At 38.6% G+C, this 26,077-nt stretch overlaps 1 protein-coding gene and 1 pseudogene across 8 annotated transcripts in view; one reads left to right on the forward strand and one right to left on the reverse strand.

Annotated features, from left to right (window-relative positions):
* DENND4C (DENN domain containing 4C) overlaps nt 1–26,077 on the forward strand; it is a 145,827-nt gene that overhangs the window by 41,102 nt on the left and 78,648 nt on the right. For 7 of the 8 annotated variants that reach the window (XM_073021643.1, XM_037998352.2, XM_007969133.3 and 4 more), the window contains 5 exons: nt 4,163–4,484; nt 15,768–16,020; nt 17,897–17,966; nt 20,004–20,176; nt 25,311–25,549. In XM_073021643.1, the coding sequence (XP_072877744.1) occupies nt 4,180–4,484; nt 15,768–16,020; nt 17,897–17,966; nt 20,004–20,176; nt 25,311–25,549 (1,040 nt within the window). In that variant the 5' untranslated portion in view covers nt 4,163–4,179. The remainder of the gene's footprint in view (nt 1–4,162; nt 4,485–15,767; nt 16,021–17,896; nt 17,967–20,003; nt 20,177–25,310; nt 25,550–26,077) is intronic. The other variant, XM_037998357.2, reaches the window with a different exon arrangement.
* Nucleotides 13,402–15,725, reverse strand: LOC119624347 (guanine nucleotide-binding protein G(I)/G(S)/G(O) subunit gamma-10 pseudogene; annotated as a pseudogene).

Here is a 26,077-nt window from a genome sequence, read left to right on the forward strand (position 1 = left end):
CCCATCTCGGCCTCCCAAAGTGCTGGGATTACAGGCGTGAGCCACCGCGCCCGGCCTGCCTTTTTGTTTATCAGTTGAATTTTTCAGCTCCAGAATTTCTGCTTGATCTTAAAAAATCATTTCAATCTCTTTTTAAAATTTATCTGATAGGATTCTGAATTCCTTCTCTGTATTATCTTGAATTTGATTGAGCTTCTTCAAAACAGCTATTTTGACTTGTCTGTCCAAAAGGTCACATATCTCTGTCATTCCAGGATTGGTCACTGGTGCCTTATTTAGTTTGTTTGGTGAGGTCATGTTTTCCTGGATGGTCTTGATGCTTGTGATGTTTGTTGATGTCTGGGCATTGAAGAGTTAGGTATTTATGGTAGTCTTCACAGTCTGGGCTTGTTTGTACCTATCCTTCTAGAAAAAGCTTTCTAAGTATTCAAAGGTAATTGACTGTTTTGATCTAAGTCCTTGGTCTCTATAGCCATATCTACATTAGGGAGCACCCTAAGCCCAGTAATGCTGTGACTCTTGTAGACTTATAGCTGTATGACCTTAGTGGTCTTGGGTAATAGCCAAAATTGCCTGGATTACCAGGCACAGTCTCTTGTTCTCTTTCCTTATTTTCTCCCAAACAAATGGCATCTCTCTCCATGCTGAGCTACCTGGAGTTGAGGGGAGGAGTGACACAAGCACCCCTGCAACCACCACCACTGGGACTGTGCTGGGTTAGACCTGAAACCAGCACAGTACTGGGTCTTGCCAGTACAGTGTATTGCCTGGCTACCACTGATATTTATTCAAGTCCCAAGGGCTCTTTATTCAGTGGGTTGTGAATGTAGCTGGCTTGTGTTTTTCCCTTCAAGGTGGAGGGTTCCCTTTTGGCCTAGGATGGGTCTAGAAATGCTGTCCAGAAGCTGGGGCCTGGAGTTGGAAACTTTAGGAATCTACTTGGTGCTTTATTTTACTGTGGATGAGCTCATACCCAAGTTGCAAGACAAAGCAAGGTTTTTCTGTTTTGTCCATATGTCGGCATTACGTTCTTTTTGATGGGTGAATAATACTCCGTTGTATGTTTATATCACATTTTTTTTTATCCATTCATCTCTTTTTTTTTTTTTTTTTTTTGAGACGGAGTCTTGCTCTGTGCCCCAGGTTGGAGTGCAGTGGCGCGACCTCGGCTCACTGCAAGCTCCGCCTCCCGGGTTTACGCCATTCTCCTGCCTCAGCCTCCCGGGTAGCTGGGACTACAGGCGCCTGCCACCACGCCCGGCTAATTTTCTTGTATTTTTAGTAGAGACGGGGTTTCACTGTGTTAGCCAGGATGGTCTCGATCTCCTGACCTCGTGATCCGCCCGCCTCGGCCTCCCAAAGTGCTGGGATTACAGGCTTGAGCCACCGCGCCCGGCCTTCCATTCATCTCTTGATGGTTACTTGGGTTGTTTTCACCTTTTGGCTATTGCGAATAGTGCTGCTGTGACCAGTGATAAACATATTTGTCTATTGATCATTTGGGTATCTTTGGTTACCATTTATCTTAACATTGTGCTGGCCAGTGCAATAAGGCAAGAAAAAGAAATAAAAGGCAGCTACAGTGGAAGGAAAGAAGTAAAAATTGTCTTTTTTCACAAATACATTATGTGGAAAGTCCGATGGAACCTACAAAATTGCTCTAAACTAATAAGTGATTTTAGCAGGATTGCATTATATAAGATCAATATGTAAAAATCAGTTGTATTTCTATTCATTGCTATTATATAGAAATACAACTAGAAGTTGATTATGACTACATACTGATTAGAATGTCTGAATTAAAAAGACTGATCTTACAATGTGTTTAAGAGAATGTAGAACAATTGGAACTCTCAAAGCTGACAAGAGTGAAAAAAATGGTACACTCCCTTTATAAAACTATTTGGCAGTTTTTTAGAACTATATACACCTAATCCAGCCATCCTGTTTTAGGAATTTACCCAATGAAAGCATTATGTCCATAAGATTTGTACATGGGTATTCATGGCAGCTTTATTTGTGATGGTTTCACATGGGAAATAACTCAAATGTCTATTAATATGGATGAATGGATAAACATTGTGGTGTATTCATACAGTAGAATACCACTCAATAATAAAAGGATATAAGCAACAACATGGATGTATCACAAAATAATTATGATGAGTAAAGAAGCCAGAGAAAAAAGAATACGTACTGTATGAGTCTGCTTATTATATAAATTCTAGAAACTTATCTATATTGATAGGAAGCAGATAACTTGTTGCCTGAGGAGGAGAGATAATGAAGGAGGAACAAGAAAATTTTGGTGTCGATGGATATGTTTTCTTTCATTTTTTTTTTGAGATGGAATTTTGCTGTTGTCGCCCAGGCTGGAGTGCAGTGGTATGATCTCGGCTCACTGCAACCTCTGCCTCCTGGGTTCAAGCGATTCTCCTGCCTCAGCCTCCCGAGTAGCTGGGATCGCAGGCATGCACCACCACACCTGGCTAATTTTGTATTTTTAGTAGAGATGGGATTTCTCCATGTTGGTCAGGCTGGTCTTGAACTCCCAACCTCAGGTGTTCTGCACACCTCAGCCTTCCGAAGTGCTGGGATTACAGGCATGAGCCACTGTGCCCGACCTGGATATGTTTCACTATCTTGATTGTGGTAATGGTTTTACTGGTTGTTGTTTCTTACGCTTTATCTGGTATTTTTAGATATAAAATATTTAATGATTCCTAAGCTTGCTTATTTTACATAATGTTTATGGAAAGTTTAATTCTTATAAAGCACAAGAGTTCTAACTGGGTTGTTGAGAACTGCTTTAATGATATTTATTACTGTTACCTTAATATTTCTGATCTTAGATCTTGACTAATGATGCGCTCAATTTATTTAAATGTGGAATTTAGCTCTAAGACTTCTGTAACTTAGAATGATATTTTGAATGATCTAAATATTGTTCATTAAGTACATTTTGCTCAAAGGAAAATATTGTAGTCCAAAGGAAAATATTGTAGTCCACCTCTGACAGTTTAGTATTATTTTTTTGAGATGGAGTCTTGCTTTGTTGCCCAGGCTGGAGTGCAGTGGCGCGATCTCGGCTCACTGCAAACCTCTGCCCCCCAGGTTCAAGCAATTCTCCTGAGTAGCTGGGATTACAGGCACCCGCCACCACACCTGGCTAATTTTTGTATTTTTAGTAGAGACGGGATTTCACCATGTTAGCCAGGCCGGTGTCGAATTCCTGACCTCAAGTGATCCACCCACCTCGGCCTCCCAAAGTGCTGGGATTACAGGTGTGAGCCACTGGGCCTGGCCTTTTTTTTTTTTTTTTAAACAGAGTCTCACTGTGTCGTCCAGGCCGGAGTGCAGTGGTGCAATTTGGACTCACTGAAACCTCTGCCTTATAGATTCAAGTGATTCTCATGCCTCAGCCTCCCGAGTAGCTGGGACTAACAGGTGCACACCATCACACCTGGCTAATATTTATTTTTATTTTTATTTATTTTTTGAGATGGAGTTTCTTTCACCCAGACTGGAGTGAAGTGGAGCAGTCTGCACTCACTGCAGCTTCTGCCCCTTGGGTTCAAGTGATTATCCTGCCTTAGCCTCCCGAGTAGCTGGGATTATAGGCACCTTCCACTACGCTCAGCTAATTTTTGTATTTTTGTAGAGATGGGGTTTTGCCATGGTGGCCAGTCTGGTCTCAAACTCCTGACCTCAGGTGATCCACCCACCTCCACCTCCCAGGGTGCTGAGATTATAGGTGTGAGCCACCGTGCCCAGCCTAATTTTTATATTTTTAGTAGAGACAGGGTTTCACCGTGTTGGGCAGACTGGTCTCGAACTTAGGACCTCAGGTGATCTGCTTACCTTGTCCCCTCAAAGTGCTAGGATTATAGGCATGAGCCATCGTGCCTGGCTCCAGTTTAATTATTCTTAATAGAATATGAAAAGATTATAGTTGTGTTACAAATGAATTGATGCTGTTAACTTGTACTTTCACTTTTACTAGCTGACAAGATGATAAAAGCAACCTTCTTCTCAGAAAGACAGTTTGATTATAAATCCAGCTGGGAAATGTGCTAGTTGATGATTATTAACTCAAGGATATATTAATTTTTGTCAGGATAAAGCATTTTATTTTATTGATATCTTCCCCTCCCTCTTCTAGGAAATACAGTAGCAGCCATGATAGAAGACAAAGGACCAAGAGTGACAGACTACTTTGTTGTAGCTGGTCTCACTGACACATCTACTCTTTTGGATCAAGAAATAAATCGTTTAGATACTAAGTCAACTGGACCTAAAGCTCCAATTACAGACATTGCCGTTATTATCAAATCAGCTGGAGAAACAGTACCTGAAGGTTACACCTGTGTAGAAGCCACTCCATCAGCTCTCCAAGCAAACTTGAACTATGGAAGTCTGAAAAGCCCAGAACTTTTCCTCTGTTATAAGAGAGGGAGAGATAAACCACCCCTTACAGATATTGGGTATGGTGACTTATTTTCTTTGCTATAGTGAAGGAATAAAATTTATTTAAGGGCCATGGAAGTAGGAATTTGAAATCCTTGATAGTTTTATTATTACTGATAGTTTATTATTATTGATAGTTTTATGGTTACTTCAGGATTCATTATAGTAATATATTACATGCCAGTATCCACCCTTATTGAATTTCTCTGCATTGCACTTGAATTGTTAGATCATTTGCTTTCAAAATAATATTGAAATGAAGACATTAGACCTTAAAGTGTCATTTTGTTTCTGTTGTACTTATCAAATAAGATTATTAATTAAACACAATAAAATGAGAAGCTATAATAAAGACACTATCATTTTTAAGGAGCTGCTTGGGTTATGCAGTGAGTTTTTGTGAAGACCTGTACTTGTTTAACTAAAGAGCAGTCCTATTTTAAATACAATTGTACTGTGTGGCTTTTAATGCTGGGAGGAGGGTGTTTACAGATAAGTGCTATAGTTTTCATGAAGTGTCTATTATCTAGTCTACCAATGAAGGACATTCTCTTTTGTAAATGCCTACAAAGGTCCACCCTTTCTCCAAATGGCTACCTTGACTCTTCTGTAAAAAGGATGTGCTCTTAGAATACCTATAAAACTTTACCATATATACATGTGATGTATGTGATGTATTGGGGTGTTTATTATCATTACCATTACTAAAATATATTATAGATATTTGGTAACATCTTGGCAAGTATTTTAGGATCAGCTTGTCTATACAAAATGTGTAGTAGGAATTTTGATAGAGATTACATTAAACTTTAGATTAATCCGCAGAGTATTGTCATCTTTCCAATATTAAATAATTCAGCTTGTGAACGTGGAATGTTTTCCATTCGTTTAGGTCTACTTTAATTTCTTTAAGCAACATTGTGTGTTTTTTAACTCTGATTAATTTTATTTTTAGGTATTTTATTCTTTTGGATTCTGTTATAAATAGTGTTGTTTTCTTAATTTTTGGATTGTTTGTTGCTGGTGTATAGAAACAGCTGATTTTTGTGTGCTAATCTTGCACTTTACAACTTTGCGAATTTATTAGTCCTAATAACTTGTGGGTTCTTTGGGACTTTTAAAATATATATATAGGATCATGTCATCTGCAAATAGAAATGGTTTTACTTCTTCCTTTGCAGTTTGGATACTTTTTGTGTGTGCGTGTAATTACTCTGACTAGAACTTTTAATATGTTGAATAGCAGTGGTGAAAGCAGGCATCTTGTCTCATTCCTGATTTTAGTTAAATTTCAGTGAAAACTTGAGGTCTTTTACTGTTGAGTATGAGGTTAACTGTAACTTTTCTTTAAATACCATTTATCATGTTGAAGAAATGTTCTTCTATTCCTAGTTTTCTGAGAGATTTTATCATGAAAGTGTGTTAATTTTGTCAGATGCCTTTTGTCAATTGAGATCATCATGTATTTTTTCTTCCTTTGTTCTCTTATGTATTACATTGATTTTCGTTTGTTGAATCTTTCTTTTGATGTAAGTATGATACCATACCTTAAAAATGATTAATTCCTTAGTACCATCACATATCCAAATTTTTCTAATTTATGAAGCCTTTTTTTTTTTTTTAAACACTTGGTTGCTGGTTGTTCTCTGTTTGTTGTTGTGGTTGTTTTTTGTTTGTTTTTGAGACAGAATTTCACTTTGTTGCCCAGGCTGGAATGTGGTGGCGTGATCTTGGCTCACTGCAACCTCCGCCTCCCGGGTTCAGGTGATTCTCCTGCCTCAGCCTCTTGAGTAGCTGGGATTACAGGCGTGCACCACTATGCCCGGGTAATTTTTGTATTTTTAGTAGCGGAGATAGGATTTCACCATATTGGCAAGGCTGGTCCTGAACTCCTGACCTTAGGGGATCTGCCTCCCGAAGTGCTGGGGTTACAAGCGTGAGTTACCACACCTGTCCGCTGATTATTCTCTTTATAGTTGTTCAGGTATTAAGGGGTAGCCATTTGACCACCACTTGTTAAGCTCATCTCCCACTATTGTTGCATTAGAGCTCTGGTGAAATTGTTATAAAGATACTCATATTCCATGGAAGTTAACAACTCAGGCTGAAAAAGAGAGAAAAAAAAGAAGTTTAAGAAGTCCTCATTTTTTTCAAATTTTCAAAACCAAAGGATGATTTGTCTTTATATTATCTTACCTGACCTTTATGCAGCATTCGTTTAACTCCCTTAGTATTGTCCATCCTGTTTAGCTACTGTAGTTTTCCTTCAAGTCAGTATAGTTAGGATGGTGATCTTTCAGCTTTATAGGGTCATAGAGCATATGAGCCAGATTAGAAAGACAGGGTTTAGAAATGATTGGGAATTGGAGTAATAAAAGCTTTTTTTTTTTCCCCCTAGAAGCTTGACTTTAAGGGAAGGGGAAGATAGTTAAGGGCCTAACTATTCAAATTGTAGCACATGGACCAGTATTATTCAAAAGACCTGGAAGCTTGTTAGAAACTCAGAAACTTAGGCACTATTCCAGACCTACTGAATCAGAATCTGTATTTTGGTCCAGTGTGGTGGCTTACACCTGTAATCCCAATGCTTTGGGAGGCTGAGGTGGGAGGAGGATTGCTTGAGGCCAGGAGTTCACAAAAAATAAATATAAAAATAAAAATGAGCAAGGGCCAGGTGTGGTGGTTCACACCTATAATCCCAGCACTTTGGGAGGCAGAGGCAAACTGATCACTCATGGTCAGGAGTTCAAGACCAGCCTGGCCAACATGGTGAAACCCCCTCTCTACTAAAAAAATAAAAAAATTAGTTGGGCATGGCGGCGAGTGCCTGTAGTCTCTGCTACTCGGGAGGCTGAGGCAGGAGAATCACTTGAACCCAGGAGGTGGAGGTTGCATTGAGCCAAGATCGCACCACTGGGCTCCAGCTTGGGCAACAGAGTGAAACTCCTTCTGAAGACAAAAAAAATAAAAAATTAAAAAAGAATTAGCGAGGTGTGGTGGCATGCACCTGTAGTCCTAGCTACTCAGAAAGCTGAGGTGGGAGGATCACTGGAGCCCAGGAGTTGGCAGGTACAGTGAGCTATGATTTTGCCACTGTAGCACTCTAGCATGGACAACAGAGCAAGAGACCCTGTCTCAGAAGAAAAAAAATCTATTTTTAACAAACTTCCTAGAAGCAGTGGTTTAAAATACCTAGAGAGTGAAGATATATGAATTCAAGGGTTGTTTTTTAACCTTCCTCCAGGGAATACACTAGAACATTCTCATATTGAAGGAAGAAATCAATGGAGAAGGAAGGGTAGGAAATACAGGAAAAAGAGGAGATATTTTATAGAATAAAATTATTGAAGGGATGATGTAGACAGCATAGGTGACTGGACTAGCATTTAGCTTTTAGGGAAGGGGCCCTCCCTCCCTCCCTCCCTTCCTCCTTTCCTTCCCTCCTCCTTTCCTTCCCTCCTTCCTTCCCCTTTCTTCCCTTCCCTCTTTCTTTTCTTTCTTGTCTCTCCCTCTCCCTCTCCTGCTTTCTTTCCTTGTTTCCTCCTCTCCTCCTCTCTTCCTCTCCTCTCTGCTCCTCTCCCCTCCCCTGCCCTCCCCTCCCCTCTCCTCAACAGAGTCTCACTCTGTCCAGGCTGGAGTGCAGTGGTGCAATCTTGGCTCACTGCAACCTCCACCTCTCGGGTTCAAGCAGTTCTCTGCCTTAGCCTCCTGAGTAGCTGGGATTACAGGCACCTACCACCACGCCCAGCTAGCTTTTGTATTTTTAGTACAGATGGGGTTTCACCGTCTTGGCCGGGCTGGTCTTGAACTCCTGACCTCGTGATCCACCTGCCTCTGCCTCCCAAAGTGTTGAAGTTACTGGCGTGAGCCACTGTGCCCCTGCTGGAAGGGGCTTTTCCTTTGACAAGAAGAAAGTTAAAATGGGTGTAAACACAGAGTATTGGTTGCAGTGGAGTGACATTAATGATTTTATTGTTCTGTTTTTCTTTTTTCTGTACGGTTTCCTTAAGAAGATAAGTAATATCCTTAAGGATGTAGGATAAAATTGTGGTAACCTCCATGTCAGTTGAAGGGAAACCAGCCAGGTACTTATTTTGTGTTCCAGCATTCACTGTTCCCTCTTTTAGTATCTTTTTTTTTTAATTAAAAAAATTGTTTTTTTGATATATAAAAATAAGGAGAATTTTTTTTGAGACAGAGTCTCACTGCGGTTGTTCAGGCTGCAGTGCAATGGTGTGATCACAGCTTACTGCAGCCTCCACCTTCTGGGCTCAGGTGGTCCTCCCACCTCAGCCTCCCAAGTAGCTGGGACTACAGGCGAGTACCACCATACCCGGGTAAGTTTTTGTAATTTTTGTAGAGGTGGGATTTTGCCATGTTGCCCAGGCTAGTCTTGAGCTCCTGAACTCAAGCAATCTGCTCACCTCGGCCTCCCAAAGTTCTGGGATTATAGGAGTGAGCCAATGTGCCAGGCCAGTCGTCTTTTAGAGTCCATCTTTTGACAAGCCCACCTGCCACCCCTCCCATACAGTTATAACTGAAAGATGTGAATCTCTGAAAGATTGTTGTTGCTTGTGGTTTAGGAGCACAACTTAAAAATAAAATGATGACTTACGTAATTATACTTAGGTGCTTTCAGATTGCAAGTGGCTTTTTCATACACATCTTGCAGTTCCTGAGGCCTCTGATTTCTGTTACAGTAGTTTACTGATACAGGTTTGCAAGAGTATTATAGTTGTCCTTAAGCTAATCCTGATGGTTAATATTTCTCTCCAGATCAAATAATTGTTAATGTCTGTTGACTTAAATGTTTTGGCCTCTTCTCCTCACTTTCCCTCCACTTTTTCCCCACTCTAGTGCGAAGGGGTTTGGAAAACCTATTAGCTTCTCTATTTATAGTAGGAAAGCCTATTAGCTACTGGAAATACAGACACCCATCTCATTAAATTTAATATGAAACACTGTTGCTAAACTTTTGTCTTTTTTACTGTTTTATAAACCGAGATGAGGCATTTATTAAAATAGTACTTTTCTCTAGAAAATATGTTAAGTTAAAATATGTAAAGTCTGATATTCCCATAGAAATATCATATATACTATAAAGTACAATCATGTATCACTTAATAATGGGAATACGTTCTGAGAAATGTGTGTTCTATGGCGATTTTGTCATTGTGTGAACATCATATACAAACCTAGGTGGCGTAACTTACTACATATGCAGCTATAGCTTATTGTTCTTAGGCTACAAACCTGTACAGCATGTTACTGGGGTGATACTGTAGGCAACTTACACAGTGGTGAGTATATGTATATCTAAACATAGAAAAGGTACAGTAAAAATCTGGGATTAAAAAAAAAGTCACACCTGTATAGAGCACTTACCATGAATTGACCTTGCAGGACTGGAAGTTGCTGTAGGTGAGTCAGTGAGTGAGTGGTGAGTGAATGTGAAGGCCTAGGACATTACTGTACACTACTATAGACTTTAGTAAATTAACTTTAGCTTATTATAACCTTTTTACTTTATAAACTTTTAAAGTTTTTGTTAATTTTTTTGATTCTTTTGTAATAATACTTAGTTTAAAACACAAATACCATACAGCTGTACAAAAATATTTTTCTTTCTTTAAATTGTTATTTTATTAAGTTTTTTTCTATTTTAACATTTTATTTAAAAAATTTATTCTTTTATTTTTTATTTTTTGAAACAGGGTCTCACTTTGTTGCCCAAGCTGGAGTACAGTGGTACAATCTAGACTCACTGCAGCCTCTACTTCCTGGGCTCAGGCGATAATCCTTTCACCTCAGTTTCCTGAGTAGCTGCATTCCTGGCTAATTTTTTTTTTTTTGTAGAGATGGGGTTTCGCCATGTTGCCCAGGCTGGTCTTGAACTCCTGAGCTCAAGTGATCTGCTTGCCTCAGCCTCCCAAAGTGCTGAGATTATAGGCATGTGCCACCACGCCTGGCAAAAATTAAAATAAAAATTTTTTTAACAGGGTCTTTGCCTTGTTGCCCAGGCTGGCATTGCACTCCTGGGCTCAAGTGATCCTTCTCCTGCCTTAGCCTGTTGAATAGCTGGGACTGGCTTGGTTTTTAAACTTTATTTTTGTTTTTTCTTTTCTTTTCTTTTTTTCTTCTCTTTTTGAGACAGAGTCTTACTCTGTTTTCCAGGCTGGAGTGTAGTGGCATGATTGGGGCTCACTGCAACCTCTGCTTCCTGGGTTCAGGTGATTCTCCTGCCTCAGCCTCCTGAGTAGCTGGGATTACAGGCATATGCCACCACATCTAGCTTTTAAAATTTTTATTTTTTATTTTTAGTAGAAACAGGGTTTCACCATATTGGACAGGCTGGTTTTGAACTCCTGACCTCAAGTGATCCACCCACCTTGGCCTCCCAAAGTGCTAGGATTACAGGCGTCAGCCACCACCTCTGGCCAGTTTTTATTTTCTTATTTTGAAATTGTTTGCAAAGATGAGGTCCTCCTATGTTGCCCAGGTTGTTCTTGAACTCCTGGTCTCAAGCAATCCTGCGTTGGTCCCCCAAAGTGCTGGAATTATAGATATGAACTACTGTGCCTGGATTTTTTTTTTTTTTAAACTATTTAAACTCTTTTGTTAAAAATTAAGAAAAAAGGATACATGTTAGCCTAGCCCTACAGAGTCAGGATCATCACTATCTCTGCTTTCTGCCACCACTTCTTGTCCCACTGGAAGGTCTTCAGGGGCAGTAACCCACATAAAGCTGTCTCCTATGATAAGAATGCCTTCTGAAATACCTCCTGAAAGACCTGCCTGGGCTGTTTTACAGTTAACTTTTTTTGTAAGTAGGAGTATACTCTAAAGTAATTATAAAAGGTATAGTATTGTAAATACTAGGTGATAAGAATTTCTCAGCTCCATTATAATCTGTGGTACCACCATAGTATATGCAGTCTGTGCTTGAAGCATCATTATGTGGTGCGTGACTGTATAATTTAAACAGGGCAGTATGTTATCTTATATATCAGATGTATTTCTTTTTGTTTGTTTGTTTTTTTGAGACGGAGTTTCATTCTTGTTGTTCAGGCCTGAGCGCAGTGGTGAGATCTTGGCTCACTGCAACTTCTGCGCCCCCCTCCCCCAACCAGTAGCTGAGACTACAGGCATCTGCCACCACGCCCGGCTAATTTTTATTTTTAGTAGAGATGGGGTTTTTCCATGTTGGTCAGGCTGGTCGGGAACTCCAAACCTCAGGTGATCCGCTCACCTTGGCCTTCCATAGTGCTGGGATTACAGGTGTGAGCCACCGCGCCCACCCAGATGCAGTTCTTGAGATACAGAATCATAGACCATATGAAGTTCTTATTTTCTTCCCTTTGTCAGATTCATTGGCTTTCAACTGATTTGTTTCTCCAGCTCTTTTGTTTTTTGAGAAATTTCAAATATATGAAAAGTTAACAAGCTGTTATAATAAACACAAGTATTCTTTTCTCCTAGATGATAGACTGTGGAATAATGAGCAATATACTTGTCACCTACAAATTGACATTTTTTTCATTTGTCTGCTAAGCTAATTGAAAGGAAGCAGGAGCCACTGTGCCCAGCCTATTTCTTTCTCTTAAACAAAATGTATGTACTCTATACCATATTTTGTACTTTGCCTTTTTTACCTAAGAGTATATACTGGGAATCATTCTATATCTGAATATAAGATCTTTCTCATTTTTTGTGTGTGACTGTATAATACTTACTTGTGTGGATGTATTTACTTTATTCAACGAAACCTCTACTGATGGGTATTTGGGTTGTTGTCAGTTTTGTGTTATTAAAAGAATGCTTTGATGAATAACTGTGCATTTATTGTTTTGTATTTCTGGAGGTATGTTTTCAGGTAGATCCTAGAAAAAATTGCTGGATTAAAAGATAAATGTGTAAATAATTTTGTTAAATGTTACTAAATTTTTCTCTATAGTGTTTGTGCCATTTTACATTCTGCCATGTGTGTTTTTTCTTAATCCACATCCCATCAACAAAATATGTGGTCTTTTATATTTTTTGTCAATCTCACAGATATTAATGGTATATCAGAGTAATTTCGTTGAGGTTAATCATTGCTCCATAGGTTTAAGGGCCGATTTTCTCTTTTCTTTTGCTTATACTATAAACAGATTTTTAACCTTTACCTTGATTTTTTTAAAGGATTTTTTTATGTATTAGGAAGATGAGCTTTTAGTGAAATAAGTTGTCAAGTATTTTCTTCAGTCAACTTGTCTTTTATCTTTGCTTATGGTGTTCATTGTCATATAATGTTTATTTTATGTAGTTTATTTTTCTATTCCCATGTTTTATTGCTACTGGATTTTGAGTCATAGTCTTTTCCCACTGCTAGTTATACTTTTAGCAATAGTATGATTTAATTCCTTATGTTTAGATCTGTGATCCGCTGGGGGATCCCCTTCTGGTGTATAGTGTGAAGTTTAGACAGAATTTTATTTTTTTTCCAAATGACAATCCAGTTATCTAAGTCCTGCTTATTAAATTTAAAAATCCATTCTTCCCGTAGTATACTGACATATTACTTTCATCATATACTAGATTTTTCTTCTGTTTCATTGTCTTTCTGTTCACTTACTTGCTAATACTCTCTTGATTTAAATATAGAGGCTTTATAGTATATTTTAATATTAGTTGGGCTTTAACAGCTTTATGGAGATACAGTTCACATGTCTCACAGTTTACTTACTTAAAGTGTACAATTCAGTAGTTTTTAGTATTATTTACAGAGTTGTGCAGCTGCCACCACAATTAATTTTAGAACATTTTCATCACCCTAAAAAGAAACCCCATACCCATTAGCAGTTACTGTTTAGTATTCTTTCCCATCTTCTACCCCTAGGTAACTATTAATCTACTTTCTGTCTGTATGGATTTGCCTATTCTAGACATTTCTTAAAAACTGAATCACTGTATGTGGTCTTTGTGACTGCTTTTTTTAAATTTTAATTTTAATTTTTTCACTTAGCATGTTTAGTTGCTTATGCTTTTGGTGTCATATCTAAGAAGGCTTTTTCTAACCTAAGGTCACAAAGATTTATTCCTGTTTTTTCAAAGAGTGTTACAGTTTCAGTTCTTACATTGATTTTGATCCATTTTTAGTTTTTTGATGAGTAGTATAAGGAAGGGGTCCAACTTCATGCTTTTGCATGTGGATATCCAGTTATTCCAACACTACTTGTTGAAAAGACTGTTCCTTCCTGATTGCATTGTCTTGGCACTCTTGTTGAAATCAATTGACTGCAAATATAAGGGCTTAATTTTGGACTCTCCATTTTATTCTGTTGATCTATATGTTTATTCTTATGCCAGTACATTGCACTGATTACTGTAGATGTGTGGTAGTTTTGAAGTAGGGAAGTGTGAGTCCTCCAGCTTTCTTTTTTTTCCAGATTGCTTTGACAAGAAAAAACAAAGGCAGCTGGGATTTAGATAGGAATTGCACTGACTTTATTAATCTTTTTGAGGGTATTGCCATCTTGTCAATTTTCACTAATTTTTCAGTTTTCATTAATCAAATTGAAAATCGAATTAAATTAATTCAGTTTTCATTAATCTATTTGAGTGTATTGCCATCATTGTCTTTTTGTCCATAAGCATGAGATGTCCTATTTAGCTCTTTAATTTCTTTTTTTTAATTAAAAAGAAATTTTATTTCCAAGCTCTTCAAAGACTGTTACAAACATGAATAATGTATCCATCTAAAAAAGTGTTCCAAATTAAATCAAAGGCACATCATCAAAGTAAAACAATTGTGACGTTAAGAATTATTTTAGGTTGTAATATTTTCATGTTAGTTTTTAACCATTTACAATGTTCTGTGGGTCACATTTTAAACATTTTTAAATATATGAAATTCTGTATTTCTTTACAGCCACAACTACAAAGTAGAGGAACTTAAGAATACAAAGATCGAATCTGCTTCATTTATATACACGATGGGGCAGCCTAATGCACTTCATGACATTAACTTTTCCAAAAAAGTTTGCTAAGAAACTGCTCCTATATTTAGTGTTAAAAATAAAACAATCTTCCCATGTACAAAAATCAAGACATCAGTCAATTAGTAAAGCCTGTTCTTCCTCCCAGCAATTTGTACTTTCTTGTATTCATTTAGGAATTGTGAATTCATGAGAAAAGAACACATTTTTTATGGTATAAATATCTTCCAGGAACAACAGTTTACAAGTTTAAATAAACACAACTATTTTCCTTCTTAAAATGTAAACATCCAGTAAATAAAACATACATGATATTCCTAGTATAGAAATGTTAGTAACTCACTTACGAAACAGGTGCATTTTGGTATATTTGGTGGTAAGGTTTTTGTTTGTCTTATGTATAAAAGTACTTGCACAAAAAAAACAGGCTATTACTATTTAAAACTCTATTCCTTCACCCAGTTTCCTCACTCAAGTAGAAACTCATGAATTTCTGTGATTTTCGCTATAGGACCAGGCCACAGGAAAGGGCTAAAACATCTCTAATTAGAGTTAGGGAAAAGTGTTTTCTTGAGACTTGAAGGCAGTCGTTCATCACTTTGTGCTTGAAGGCATTCCTCAGCGAACTTCTCTCGAGTCTTCAGAGTAAAGCACAGGATCTGGGCTCCCGGAAGGGATTACTTCCATCTGTAACACCCACCAGCAGGGCATCCTTGCAGGCATTCTGCATACAGTACTGTTGAATCTCTGCAGCTGCCTGAGAGACCTTGATCCTCTCCACGCTAGCCTCCAACTCGAGCTGCTCCACCAGGCGCTGCAGGGCGCTCGCGCTGGCCCCGGAGGACATGGCGGCGGCGCTGGGCTCCGAGGGCTTAGCTCTTTAATTTCTTTAAATAATGTTTTATAGTGTTCAGAGGATTTTTAAAGCTAAAAAATTGACAAATTATGAAGCGAATTTTTATGAAAACATCTGAATACTTAGTGAAACTTCTAGGAATTGACCTGAAGATGTTTGTGGTGTTGCCCTTTCTTTTTTCATGTTTCTTGTAATAAGTAATACAAAATCAAGTTGTTCAGTCCTGTTTACACTTCTTAAATTATGTTTTGGCTTTTGAAAAATAGTTTAGAGACTTACAGTTCCCAAAGGAATAATTTTAATTTTGGTTTGTAGTGAAGATTTGGGAAACATTAGGAGAGATCAAAAAAATTTTATTTGGTTTCAAGAAGAAAACCAGCATTAACCTGAAATGCATGTACTGTATATATGTACATATATGTGTATGTATGTATCTATATCTATTTCTTCCCCTTCCTGCCATGCAGAGTTCTATATGAAGGGAAAGAACGGCTTATTCCAGGATGTGAAGTGATCCTAGCCACACCCTATGGTCGCTGTGCCAATGTCAACAATAGTTCAACTACTTCACAAAGAATCTTTATCACTTATCGAAGGGCTTCTCCAGTTCGACCCCAGAATTCCTTGGCTGTAACTGATATCTGTGTTATTGTAACCAGTAAAGGAGAAACTCCTCCTCATACCTTCTGCAAAGTTGACAAAAACTTAAATTGTGGAATGGTAAGAATAAAGTTTTCATCTTCAAAGTTTCATATGAAAACGAAAAGGGATATGTTTTGGATTCCTGTTTACTGTTGGGTATATACTTTACTCACATTTTATATATTCATGATGCTTGTTTTTATTGTTTCCTAATTTTTATGATTTATAATAATTTTTAAAATCCTATCCCATGATTTATTATAATTTCATCTTTAAGTCAGGGATATTTGGGGGGGAATAAATCCTAATATTGTCTGTATTATATTAACAAAGGTTTTATTCACTTTTGAATTTCAGTGGTGTCTTTGGGGACAACTGCGGGGTTAGAGCGGGTAGAAGCTCTCCTTATATTCATTCATTCATTCATTCATGTTTTTGCTTTTTTATTTTTTTGAGACAGGGTCTTGCTTTGTTGCCCAGGCTGGAGTACAGTGGTGCGATCACAGCTCACTGCAGCCTTGACCCCCCACCAGGCTCAAGTGATCTTCCCACCTTAGCGTTCCGAGTAGCTGGGACTACAGGCTAGTAGAGACAGGGTTTCATCATGTTGGCCAGTCTGGTCTTGAACCCCTGACCTTAAGTGATCCGCCTCCCTTGACCTCCCAAAGTGTTGGAATTACAGGCATGAGCCACCGTGCCTGGCCTGTTTTTGTTTTTGAGACAGGGACTCCTTGAGTTTCCTAGGATGCTCCTGAACTCTTGGGCTCAAGAGAAAATATTGCAGTTTTGCAAACATTTTTTTTTTAGATGGAGCCTCACTCTGTCGCCCAGGCTGGAGTGCAGTGGCGCGATCTTGGCTCGCCTCAACCTCTGCCTCCTGGGTTCAAGTGATTCTCCTGCCTCAGCCTTACAGGTAGGTGGGGCTACAGGCGTGTGCCACTGTCCCCAGCTAATTTTGTAGTTTTAGTAGAGATGGGGTTTCACCATGTTGGTTGGCCAGGATGGTCTCGATCTCTTGACCTTGTGATCCACCTGTCTTGGCCTCCCAAAGTGCTGGGTTTACAGGCGCGAACCACTGCACCCAACCCATGCATACTTACTCTTTTTTTTTTTTTGAGGCGGAGTCTTGCTCTGTCGCCCAGGCTGGAGTGCAGTGGCACTATCTCGGCTCACTGCAAGCTCCGCCTCCTGGGTTCACGCCATTCTCCTGCCTCAGCCTCCCGAGTAGCTGGGACTACAGGCGCCTGCCACCACGCCTGGCTAATTTTTTTGTATTTTTAGTAGAGATGGGGTTTCACCGGGTTAGCCAGGATGGTCTCGATCTCCTGACCTCGTGATCCACCCACCTCGGCCTCCCAAAGTGCTGGGATTACAGGCTTGAGCCACCGCGCCCGGCCCATACTTACTCTTTAAAAGGACTCTAGTAAAGAAGAAAATGAACATAAATGTTCGACTCATAGTTTTTAAAGACTACAGCTTACTTTTGGTTCAGATTTACTTTGAAAAATATCTTGAGGTTAAACTAATATTAGCTTAATGTTGTATAGGCAGAGGTGACAAATGCACCCAGAACAATTAAGAGGACAGGGTTGCCTCTGGAGGTGATGACCTCATAGCACTCCAGTGACCCCAGTCTTCCCCAGTTTGGGCTCCAGTGCACATTTCGCTTTGTGCTGTGTCTTACAAGGGGCAATCTCTGAGTGATTGTGAAATTCTAAATCTTTTGAAATGGCCTTCATATCAGTTTGATTTTTGTAGCAGTTTGATTTTCTTACTCTCTTATTTTAGTGTTCTGAACTTCATGCTTTGCTGTATTTTATACTACATAGTTCATTATATAAACGTGTTTTAAATACTCTTCTGAGTAAATAATAGGAATCTTTAGTTGATACCCGACAAAATCAATTTCTTTTCACTCTTCTGTCTTTTTATAAACCTAATTTATGTTTTACAGTGGGGTTCCAGCGTGTTTCTGTGTTATAAGAAGTCTGTACCTGCTTCAAATGCAATAGCATATAAGGCTGGTAAGTGAGTTAAAAAAAATTGTCTCAATTGCTGTAGTTATTGGTGCATATTAACATTTGGCTAAAAGAGACTATGCTCCCTTATGTAGTTTGTAGAATTGATCTGTTCATAAAATTGTCTATAATTTTAGCATATAAAGATATGTGTTTTCTTAAATATATTACATATACAAGATATATTAATACCCCCACCAAACATGCTGTTAATTTAATTTAAACATTTATCCAAAGCAAACATATGGGGAATAATCATTCAAGCTTTTGGTCTATGTTTATAGACTTAACAGTATAATGGAAAGTTGCTTACTCTCTGACCTTTTATATTTTGGCAATCAGAAAGGTGTCAAACTGCATCTTTACTTCTTATATTTCCTTCTCTTATCTCTTTGTGTCTGATTTGAAACCACATGTTACTTGCCATGAAAGGTGGACTTGCTTCCTTTCTCCTTTGTTGCAAAGAATCAGCTATATGGAGGAGAGGAGGGCCTGAGAAACTTTTCTGCCATGAAGTGTTTGAGAAATCTATCGCCACATTCTTACTGCACATTAAAGTGTCAAGGGCTGTAAAGATTTAAGTGTCACCTCTTCATTCCACTGGTATGGTGGGATAAAAACTGAAAATACAGGTATGCTCCAGTTGTAAATAGAAAAGATACTGGAATACTTCTTTGTGAAAAGAAGCAGTGCTAATTACTTTTTGATTATGCACAGTTCTTGAAATAAAGTTTTACTTCAGGGAAGTCAGGCGAATTCATATCCAAAAAATCGTGATTTTCATAAAAACATTCATACTAATGAACCAAACCATTTAATTTATAATATAAAAATAATGGCAATAACTAACATATAAAATTCAGTATCATTTCAAAATCTGATACCGTAGGCTGGGCGTGGTGGCTCACACCTGTAATCCCAGCACTTTGGGAGATTGAGGTGGGCAGATCGCTTGAGGCCAGGAGTTCAAGACCAGCCTGGCCAACATGGTGAAACCCTGTCTCCACTAAAAACACAAAAATTAGCCGATCATAGTGGCATGCACCTGTAGTCCCAGCTACTTGGGAGGCTGAGGCACGAGAATTGCTTGAACCCAGGAAGTGGAGGTTGCAGTGAGCTGAGATCGTGCCACTGCACTCCAGCATGGGTGACAGAGCAACTTTGTGTCTCAAAAAAAAAAAAAAAAAAAGTGATACTATTAATACTGCTGTAATATGTTGTTTATGTGTGATTTCCTATTTTTTGTTGTTGGTGGTGGTGGAGAAAAGGTATCACTTAAAAAACGTATAAAAAGAAGCTGTACCAAAGTATTCAGTTATTTGATATGAGACACTTATTTTAGAATAGAGAGTTTTGGATACTGAATTTGGGCTCAAAATTCTACTGATTTTGAAGTTTTTCACTTAGAGATGGTCTATATATTGATGACCTCAGAGGCTAATGAACTGATGCCATGTAGCTAATTTATTCTGAGGGGGCTTTATTGTGGTTCTCAGAGTATCCCTTGCTCCTACTTTCTGGGTCTCACGTATTCTGTACTTAGTCACAGTGTTTCTGTCTCGTTTACTTTTCATGTTGCATGCCTTTTACACTGCTTCTCTCTCAAGATGAGTTTAGGGGCTGTGATAATTTCTGTTGCCTCAGCATTATTTCGTAACACTTGTCTCTTCCCTGAATTTTTCACAGAAGACTAACTGAAATAGTTGGTAAATTTTTCTGTATGTTTCTTACCATTTTCCACAAGGTGTTGGCGTGTGTAGAAGAAAATACATTAAGATTGGTGATCAAGATTGGTTGAATGGAATCTCAACTAGTATATTAACACATTTTTATGTTACGATGAACTATAAATCCATGGGTAAAATATCAGGGGTAAACGTGTTTATATTAGTTTCTGTTATAGCAAGAGAGAAATCAATTTTAAAATACCACACAAGTATTGGCTTGAAATTTGGCATTAAAATATTCCATTAATATCTATCATATGCAATTTATGGAAAAGTAAATATTAAAAAAATTTATTGTTGTCTCATTCTTCAAAAGGTTTAATTTTTAGATATCCGGAAGAGGACTATGAGTCGTTTCCACTCTCGGAATCAGATGTACCTCTCTTCTGCCTTCCCATGGGAGCTACTATTGAGTGCTGGGATCCTGAAACCAAATATCCACTTCCAGTTTTTTCAACTTTTGTCTTGACAGGTTCTTCAGCCAAAAAGGTATGTTTTTGCCTCAGTGATTAAATGCATTTTGTCCATGTTTTTATTTCATAAAAAGGTTAAGTTTTATTTGAATGTTAGGATTGTTTGGACACGATACATTTTGGTTTAAATTTACACTGTCATCCCCAAGATGAGAAATCAACATGAAAATTGCTATCAGAGATACTGATACCTCTGGAACTTCTACAGAAGCAAAGATAAAGTCTTTCTGGATAGACACCTTCAAAACCCAGGTGTCAAGATGAGATGATTATGACAGATGGAGGACATAGGTACCGTAGAAAGAATCAACAGACACAATTAAAAGCTGGGTTAGACCCTCACGACATTGAAATGACAGAATGACGATATAAAGGATGTTATAAGTTAAAATATCATTGAGATGACTTACGAACTAATGGAGGGGCTCAAAATACCAAGGAAGGAACAGGATATTTTGAAAAATGAATAGATTGGGAAAAGAATCGAGTGTTTAGAAATGAAAAATATGGTCCTTAAAATTAAAAATTCAGTGAGTGGGTTAAACAGCAGAGATAAGGCCAGGTGCGGTGGCTCACGCCTGCAATTCCAGCACTTTGGGAGGCTGAGACAGGTGGATCACTGCAGACCAGGAGTTCAAGGCCAGCCTGGACAACATAGCATAACTCCATCTCTACTGAAAATACAAAAAATTAGCCAGGCTTGGTGGTATACACCTGTAATCCCGGCTATTCAGGAGGGTGAGGCATGAGAATTGCTTGAACCCAGGAGACAGAGGTTGCAATGAGCTGAGACTGCACTGTTGCACTCCAGCCTGGGCTCTAGAGCGATACTCTTTGTTAAAAAAAAAAAAAAAGAAAAGAAAAAGCAGAGCTAAGACATACATGAAGGGATAATTAGTGAAGTGGAAGATAGGTTACCTTAAATGTGGTACATACAAATGTAAAACATAAAAGGAGTTTAAAAATGTAGCAGATATAACTAGAAGGTCTAACAGATATTTAATGAGTTACAGAAGGAGAGACTAGAAAAGGATCCTAAGAGCTAATGGTTGAGAGTTTTCCACGGTTGATGAAAAAATTGAGTCTCCAGATTAAAGATGTACTCTGAATCTTTCAACAGAGAAAAATAAACAAATAAGTAAATAGTAATCCCACCTCTTTTTTTGGGGGGGCGGGATAGAGTTTCACTCTTGTTGCCTAGGCTGGAGGGCAGTGGCGCGATCTCGGCTCACTGAAACCTCCGCCTGCCAGGTTTGAGTGATTCTCCTGCCTCAGTCTCCTAAGCAGTGGGATTACAGGCGTGTGCCACCACGCCCAGCTAATTTTGTATTTTTTTTTTTTAAGTAGAGACAGAGTTTCACCCTGTTGGTCAGGCTGGTCTTGAACTCCTGACCTAAAGTGATCCACCCACCTCGGCCTCCCAAAGTGCTGGGATTATACAGGTGTGAGGCACCATGCCTGGCCTGTCCCACCTCTTTTTATATCATAGTGCTATCATGGAATAGCAGAGACAAAACAGCTAGAGAGAAAAGACATTTATTGTCTTATGTAAAACATATATTGTATATAACAGTAATAATGACATAAGCTGATTTATAAAGAAGGCAAAAATAAACAATATTCAGAATAAAAAGCTGATAGCAGTAGAAATTTAAAAATTGAAAACTTTCTTTTTTTTTGAGACAAAGTCTCATTCTTGTCCCCCAGGCTAGAGTGCAATGGCACAATCTCGGCTCACTGCAACCTCTGCCTCCTGGGTTCAAGTGATTCTCCTGCCTTGACCCCCCAAGTAGCTGGGATTACAGGCACCTGCCACCATGCCCAGCTAATTTTTGTATTTTTAGTTGAGATGGGGTTTCACCATATTGGCCAGGCTGGTCTTGAACTCCTGACCTCAGGTGATCCACCCGCCTCAGCCTCCCAAAGTGCTGGGATTGCAGGCATGAGCCACCGCGCCCAGCAAAAATTGAAAATGTTCTAAAGAAATTTAATAAAACAGGTGATTTTATTGAAAAAATATATAATCTGAACCGACTCATGCGGATGAAACAAAATACATCTGTGACCTCATTCTACAGGTACACGCTATACCTTTACAACCACTGTGTTAAAGATAATACATGTAAAGTATCCAGCATAGTGCCTGGAACACAGAAAATACTGAGTGAAGGTCAATATTAACTTGATTGCCCACTGCTAACTTGTTAGCTTAATAATCGTTTACAATTTATCCTGCTGAAAGTAGTAAATATAACTGAAAATTTAAGATCTTCAAATATTAGTTACCTAATATACTTTGGCAGTAGAGAACAATAAAGTCTCATTTGAGATGTGAGTACTGGGTGATCTGCTTGGCTTATTCATTGTTTAGGGGATATTGACATGTAAGCATTGAGGTGTGTAAAATGTATGTTTATACATTTGTCATTGCTTGTTAAAAACTTTGAGATCACTTTGAAATAATTGTATCTGGGGATGTTGTGTGTGTAAAGGTAAGGGTTACTGTTATATATATATAATGAATGAACAGTTGGCAAGATTTATAAAATACAGAAATAAGGATTGATTGTTGGGAGAAGGTGATGGGTTAAAACCTTTGAGATCGCTTTGAAATAATTGTATCTGGGAATGTTATGTGTGTAAAGGCAAGGGTTCCTGTGATATATATAATGACTAAACAGTTGGCAAGATTTATAAAATACAGAAGTAAGGATTGATTGTTGGGAGAAGGGGATGGGTATCAAGGAATGGGCAGATCAGAGGAAGTACCAAGGCTAAAAAAAATATACAAAGGCACAAAATTATGAACTAGTCTGTGTGCCTGGTAGCTCTGTATTGTTGAACAACAACAGCAGGTACGATTAGGAATTGAGAGCATCTTGCCACTTATATGGACTGTGGCATTTTACCTGTAATGAGGAACTTTTGAAGGATCAGATGTTACCTCTGAAGGACTGTTTCTTCAGTGTACTTTTCACTAAAATACTTTCTCTTCTGACTTGAGACCAGTTAGGGCTTCAGTAGTTGCTTTGATATGTGGTAAGTGGAAGTGGAATTGAGCATGACTTCGAAGTTTCTAGCTTGGGAATTGTGTAGCGTAACTGAGTAAGATCAGGAATATTGGATGAAGTATTTAGATAATGAGTTCACTTTTGAAAATATTGGTTTGGGATACCTGTACGACATCCAAGTGGAGATTATTGAGTAGTCATTTTGAAAATAGGAGTCTGATGTTCAGGGGAGAGATCAGGTAGACCTAGAGATAAAGATTTGTGTTCTGTTAGTATAATGATTATAGTTAAAACTGTGAGAGAATGAAATTTTCCAAATAGTAAGTGTGAAGCTGGAACCTTAGGGAATGCTAGTATTTAAATGATAGGGGGTGACATAATTTGATCTAGTATAGGAAAGAGAGAAGTAGCCATGAAACAAAGAGAAATTTGTACTGTCAAAGACAGCAAAGGAATAAAGAATTTCAGAGGAGTGTCAGCTCTGTCTTGTGTCATACGAGGTGAGGGTGTGGAGGAATTGAACCTGTGAACACTGCTGATGAGAAAGTCAAATGCTGCTGCTGCAACTCCTCCAAAAGTTAAACACAGAATTACTATACAATCCAGCAGTTTCACGCCTAGGCATGTACCCAGAATAATTGAAAGCAGAGACTCAAACAGATACTTGTATGCCAATGTTTTAGCAGGGTTATTCACAATAGGCAAAAGGTGGAAACAACCCAAACGTGCATCAACGTATGAATGGATACACAAAATATGTTATATAGATATGATGGAATTATGATTTATTCCTTAACAAGGAATGAAAGTCAGGTATGTGCTACAATATAGGTGAATCTTAAAAACATTATTCTAAGTGAAATAAGCCAGACACAAAATAATAAATTTTGTATGATTCCACTTATAGGAGGTACCTAGAATAGCTACCCTTAGAGAGACAGGAAGTGCAATAGAGATTACAGAGGGACTTGGATTGAGGGCCAGAGAATGGGAAGTTACCATTTAAGGGTTACAGAGCTTTTGTTTGGGGGGCGGGTAATGAAAAAGTTCTGGAAATGAATAGTGATAACTGGTTGCATTCCAGTGTGAAGGTACTTAATACCAGTGAATTGTACACTTGAAAATGGTTAAGGTGGTACATTTTATGTTATGTATATTTTACCCCAATTTAAAAAAAATCACAGGCCAGGCGCAGTGGCTCACGCCTGTAATCCCAGCACTTTGGGAGGCCGAGGCGGGTGGATCACCAGGTCAGGAGATCAAGACCATCCTGGCTAACACGGTGAAACCCCGTCTCTACTAAAAATACAAAAAGTTAGGTCGGGTGCAGTGGCTCACGCCTGTAATCCGAGCACTTTGGAAGGCTGAGGTGAGTGGATCATGAGGTCAGGAGATCAAGACCATCCTGGCTAACATGGTAAAAGCCTGTCTCTACTAACAATACAAAAAATTAGCTGGGCGTGGTGGCGGGCACCTGTAGTCCCAGTTACTTGGGAGGCTGAGGCAGGAGAATGGCGTGAACCCAGGATACGAAACTTGCAGTGAGCCGAGATCGTGCCACTGCACTCCAGTGTGGGTGACACAGCAAGACTCTGTCTCAAAAAAAAGAAAAAAAAAAATTAGCTGGGTGTGGTGGCATACGCCTGTAGTCCCAGCTACTCGGGAGGCTGAGGCAGGAGAATCACTTGAACCTGGGAGGTGGAGGTTGAAGTGAGCTGAGAATACGCTGCTGTACTCCAGCCTGGGTGACAGAGTGAGACTCTATCTCAAAAAAAAAAAAAAAAAGAAAGAAAGAAAGAAAAAAGAAAAATCACACAAAAAACTAAGTTGAGTGAGGTCATTAGAGTTCATTCTCTAATGCTTTCATTTTAAAAATGAAAGCAAGTTATAAGAGGTTACCGTCCATTTTTGTATAAGATTTATAGTTGAATGTATAAAATTCTGTGGAAAAAATCTTGAGGGATTTATATCAAAATCTGGTTATCTCTGGGGTAGAAATTTCGGTGAGTTTTTTTGTTTTCGTAATTTATCTGTGTAAGTATACTCCAAGCAAATATTTCTTGTGTAATAAGAGAAAAAGAGAAGCTAATTTTTTTCAAACAAACTCAAATCTTATAACAGAATTCTCTTACTCTTTAGGTATATGGAGCTGCCATTCAGTTTTATGAACCTTACTCTCGGGAACTTCTATCAGAAAAACAGCTTATGCAACTGGGCCTATTGACGCCTGTGGAGAGAAAAATGGTCTCCAAATCCATCAATACAAACAAATGCATTTGTTTACTCTCACACTGGCCTTTTTTTGAAGCTTTTAGGAAATTTCTTATGTTTATCTACAAACTTTCTGTGTCTGGACCACATCCTCTTCCCATTGAAAAGTATGTATATGATTAGAAAGATGGCTGGTGGAAAACTGGGTATATAAATATATATGTTTGATTGTTTGTGTAACTTTTAGCAGCAAAGTTGGAAGAGAAGGAAGGCTACGTTTACCCAACTTTTTTTTTTTTTGAGACATCACCCAGGCTGGAGTGCAATGGCGCCATCTCGGCTCACTGCAACCTCTACCTCCTGGGTTCAAGCAATTCTCTGTGTCAGCCTCCCGAGTAACTGGGATTATAGACACCCGCCACCACGCCTGGCTAATTTTTGTAGAGACGGGGTTTCACCATCTTGGCTAGGCTGGTCTTGAACTCCTGACCTCATGATCCACCTGCGTCAGCCTCCCAAAGTGCTGGGATTACAGGCATGAGCCACCAACTTTTTACTTACTCCCTTCTTCACCTCAATCATTGACTGTGAGCTTAAATTTGGATAGTAGTGGCAAGGATGGCCAAATAATAATCTTTTGAGAATTCACCTGAAGAAGTAACTTACATAAATTATATTGTGAGTGTTCTTCTTCC

Source organism: Chlorocebus sabaeus, chromosome 12 (genome assembly GCF_047675955.1).
Source record: "Chlorocebus sabaeus isolate Y175 chromosome 12, mChlSab1.0.hap1, whole genome shotgun sequence".
Taxonomy (NCBI): domain Eukaryota; kingdom Metazoa; phylum Chordata; class Mammalia; order Primates; family Cercopithecidae; genus Chlorocebus; species Chlorocebus sabaeus.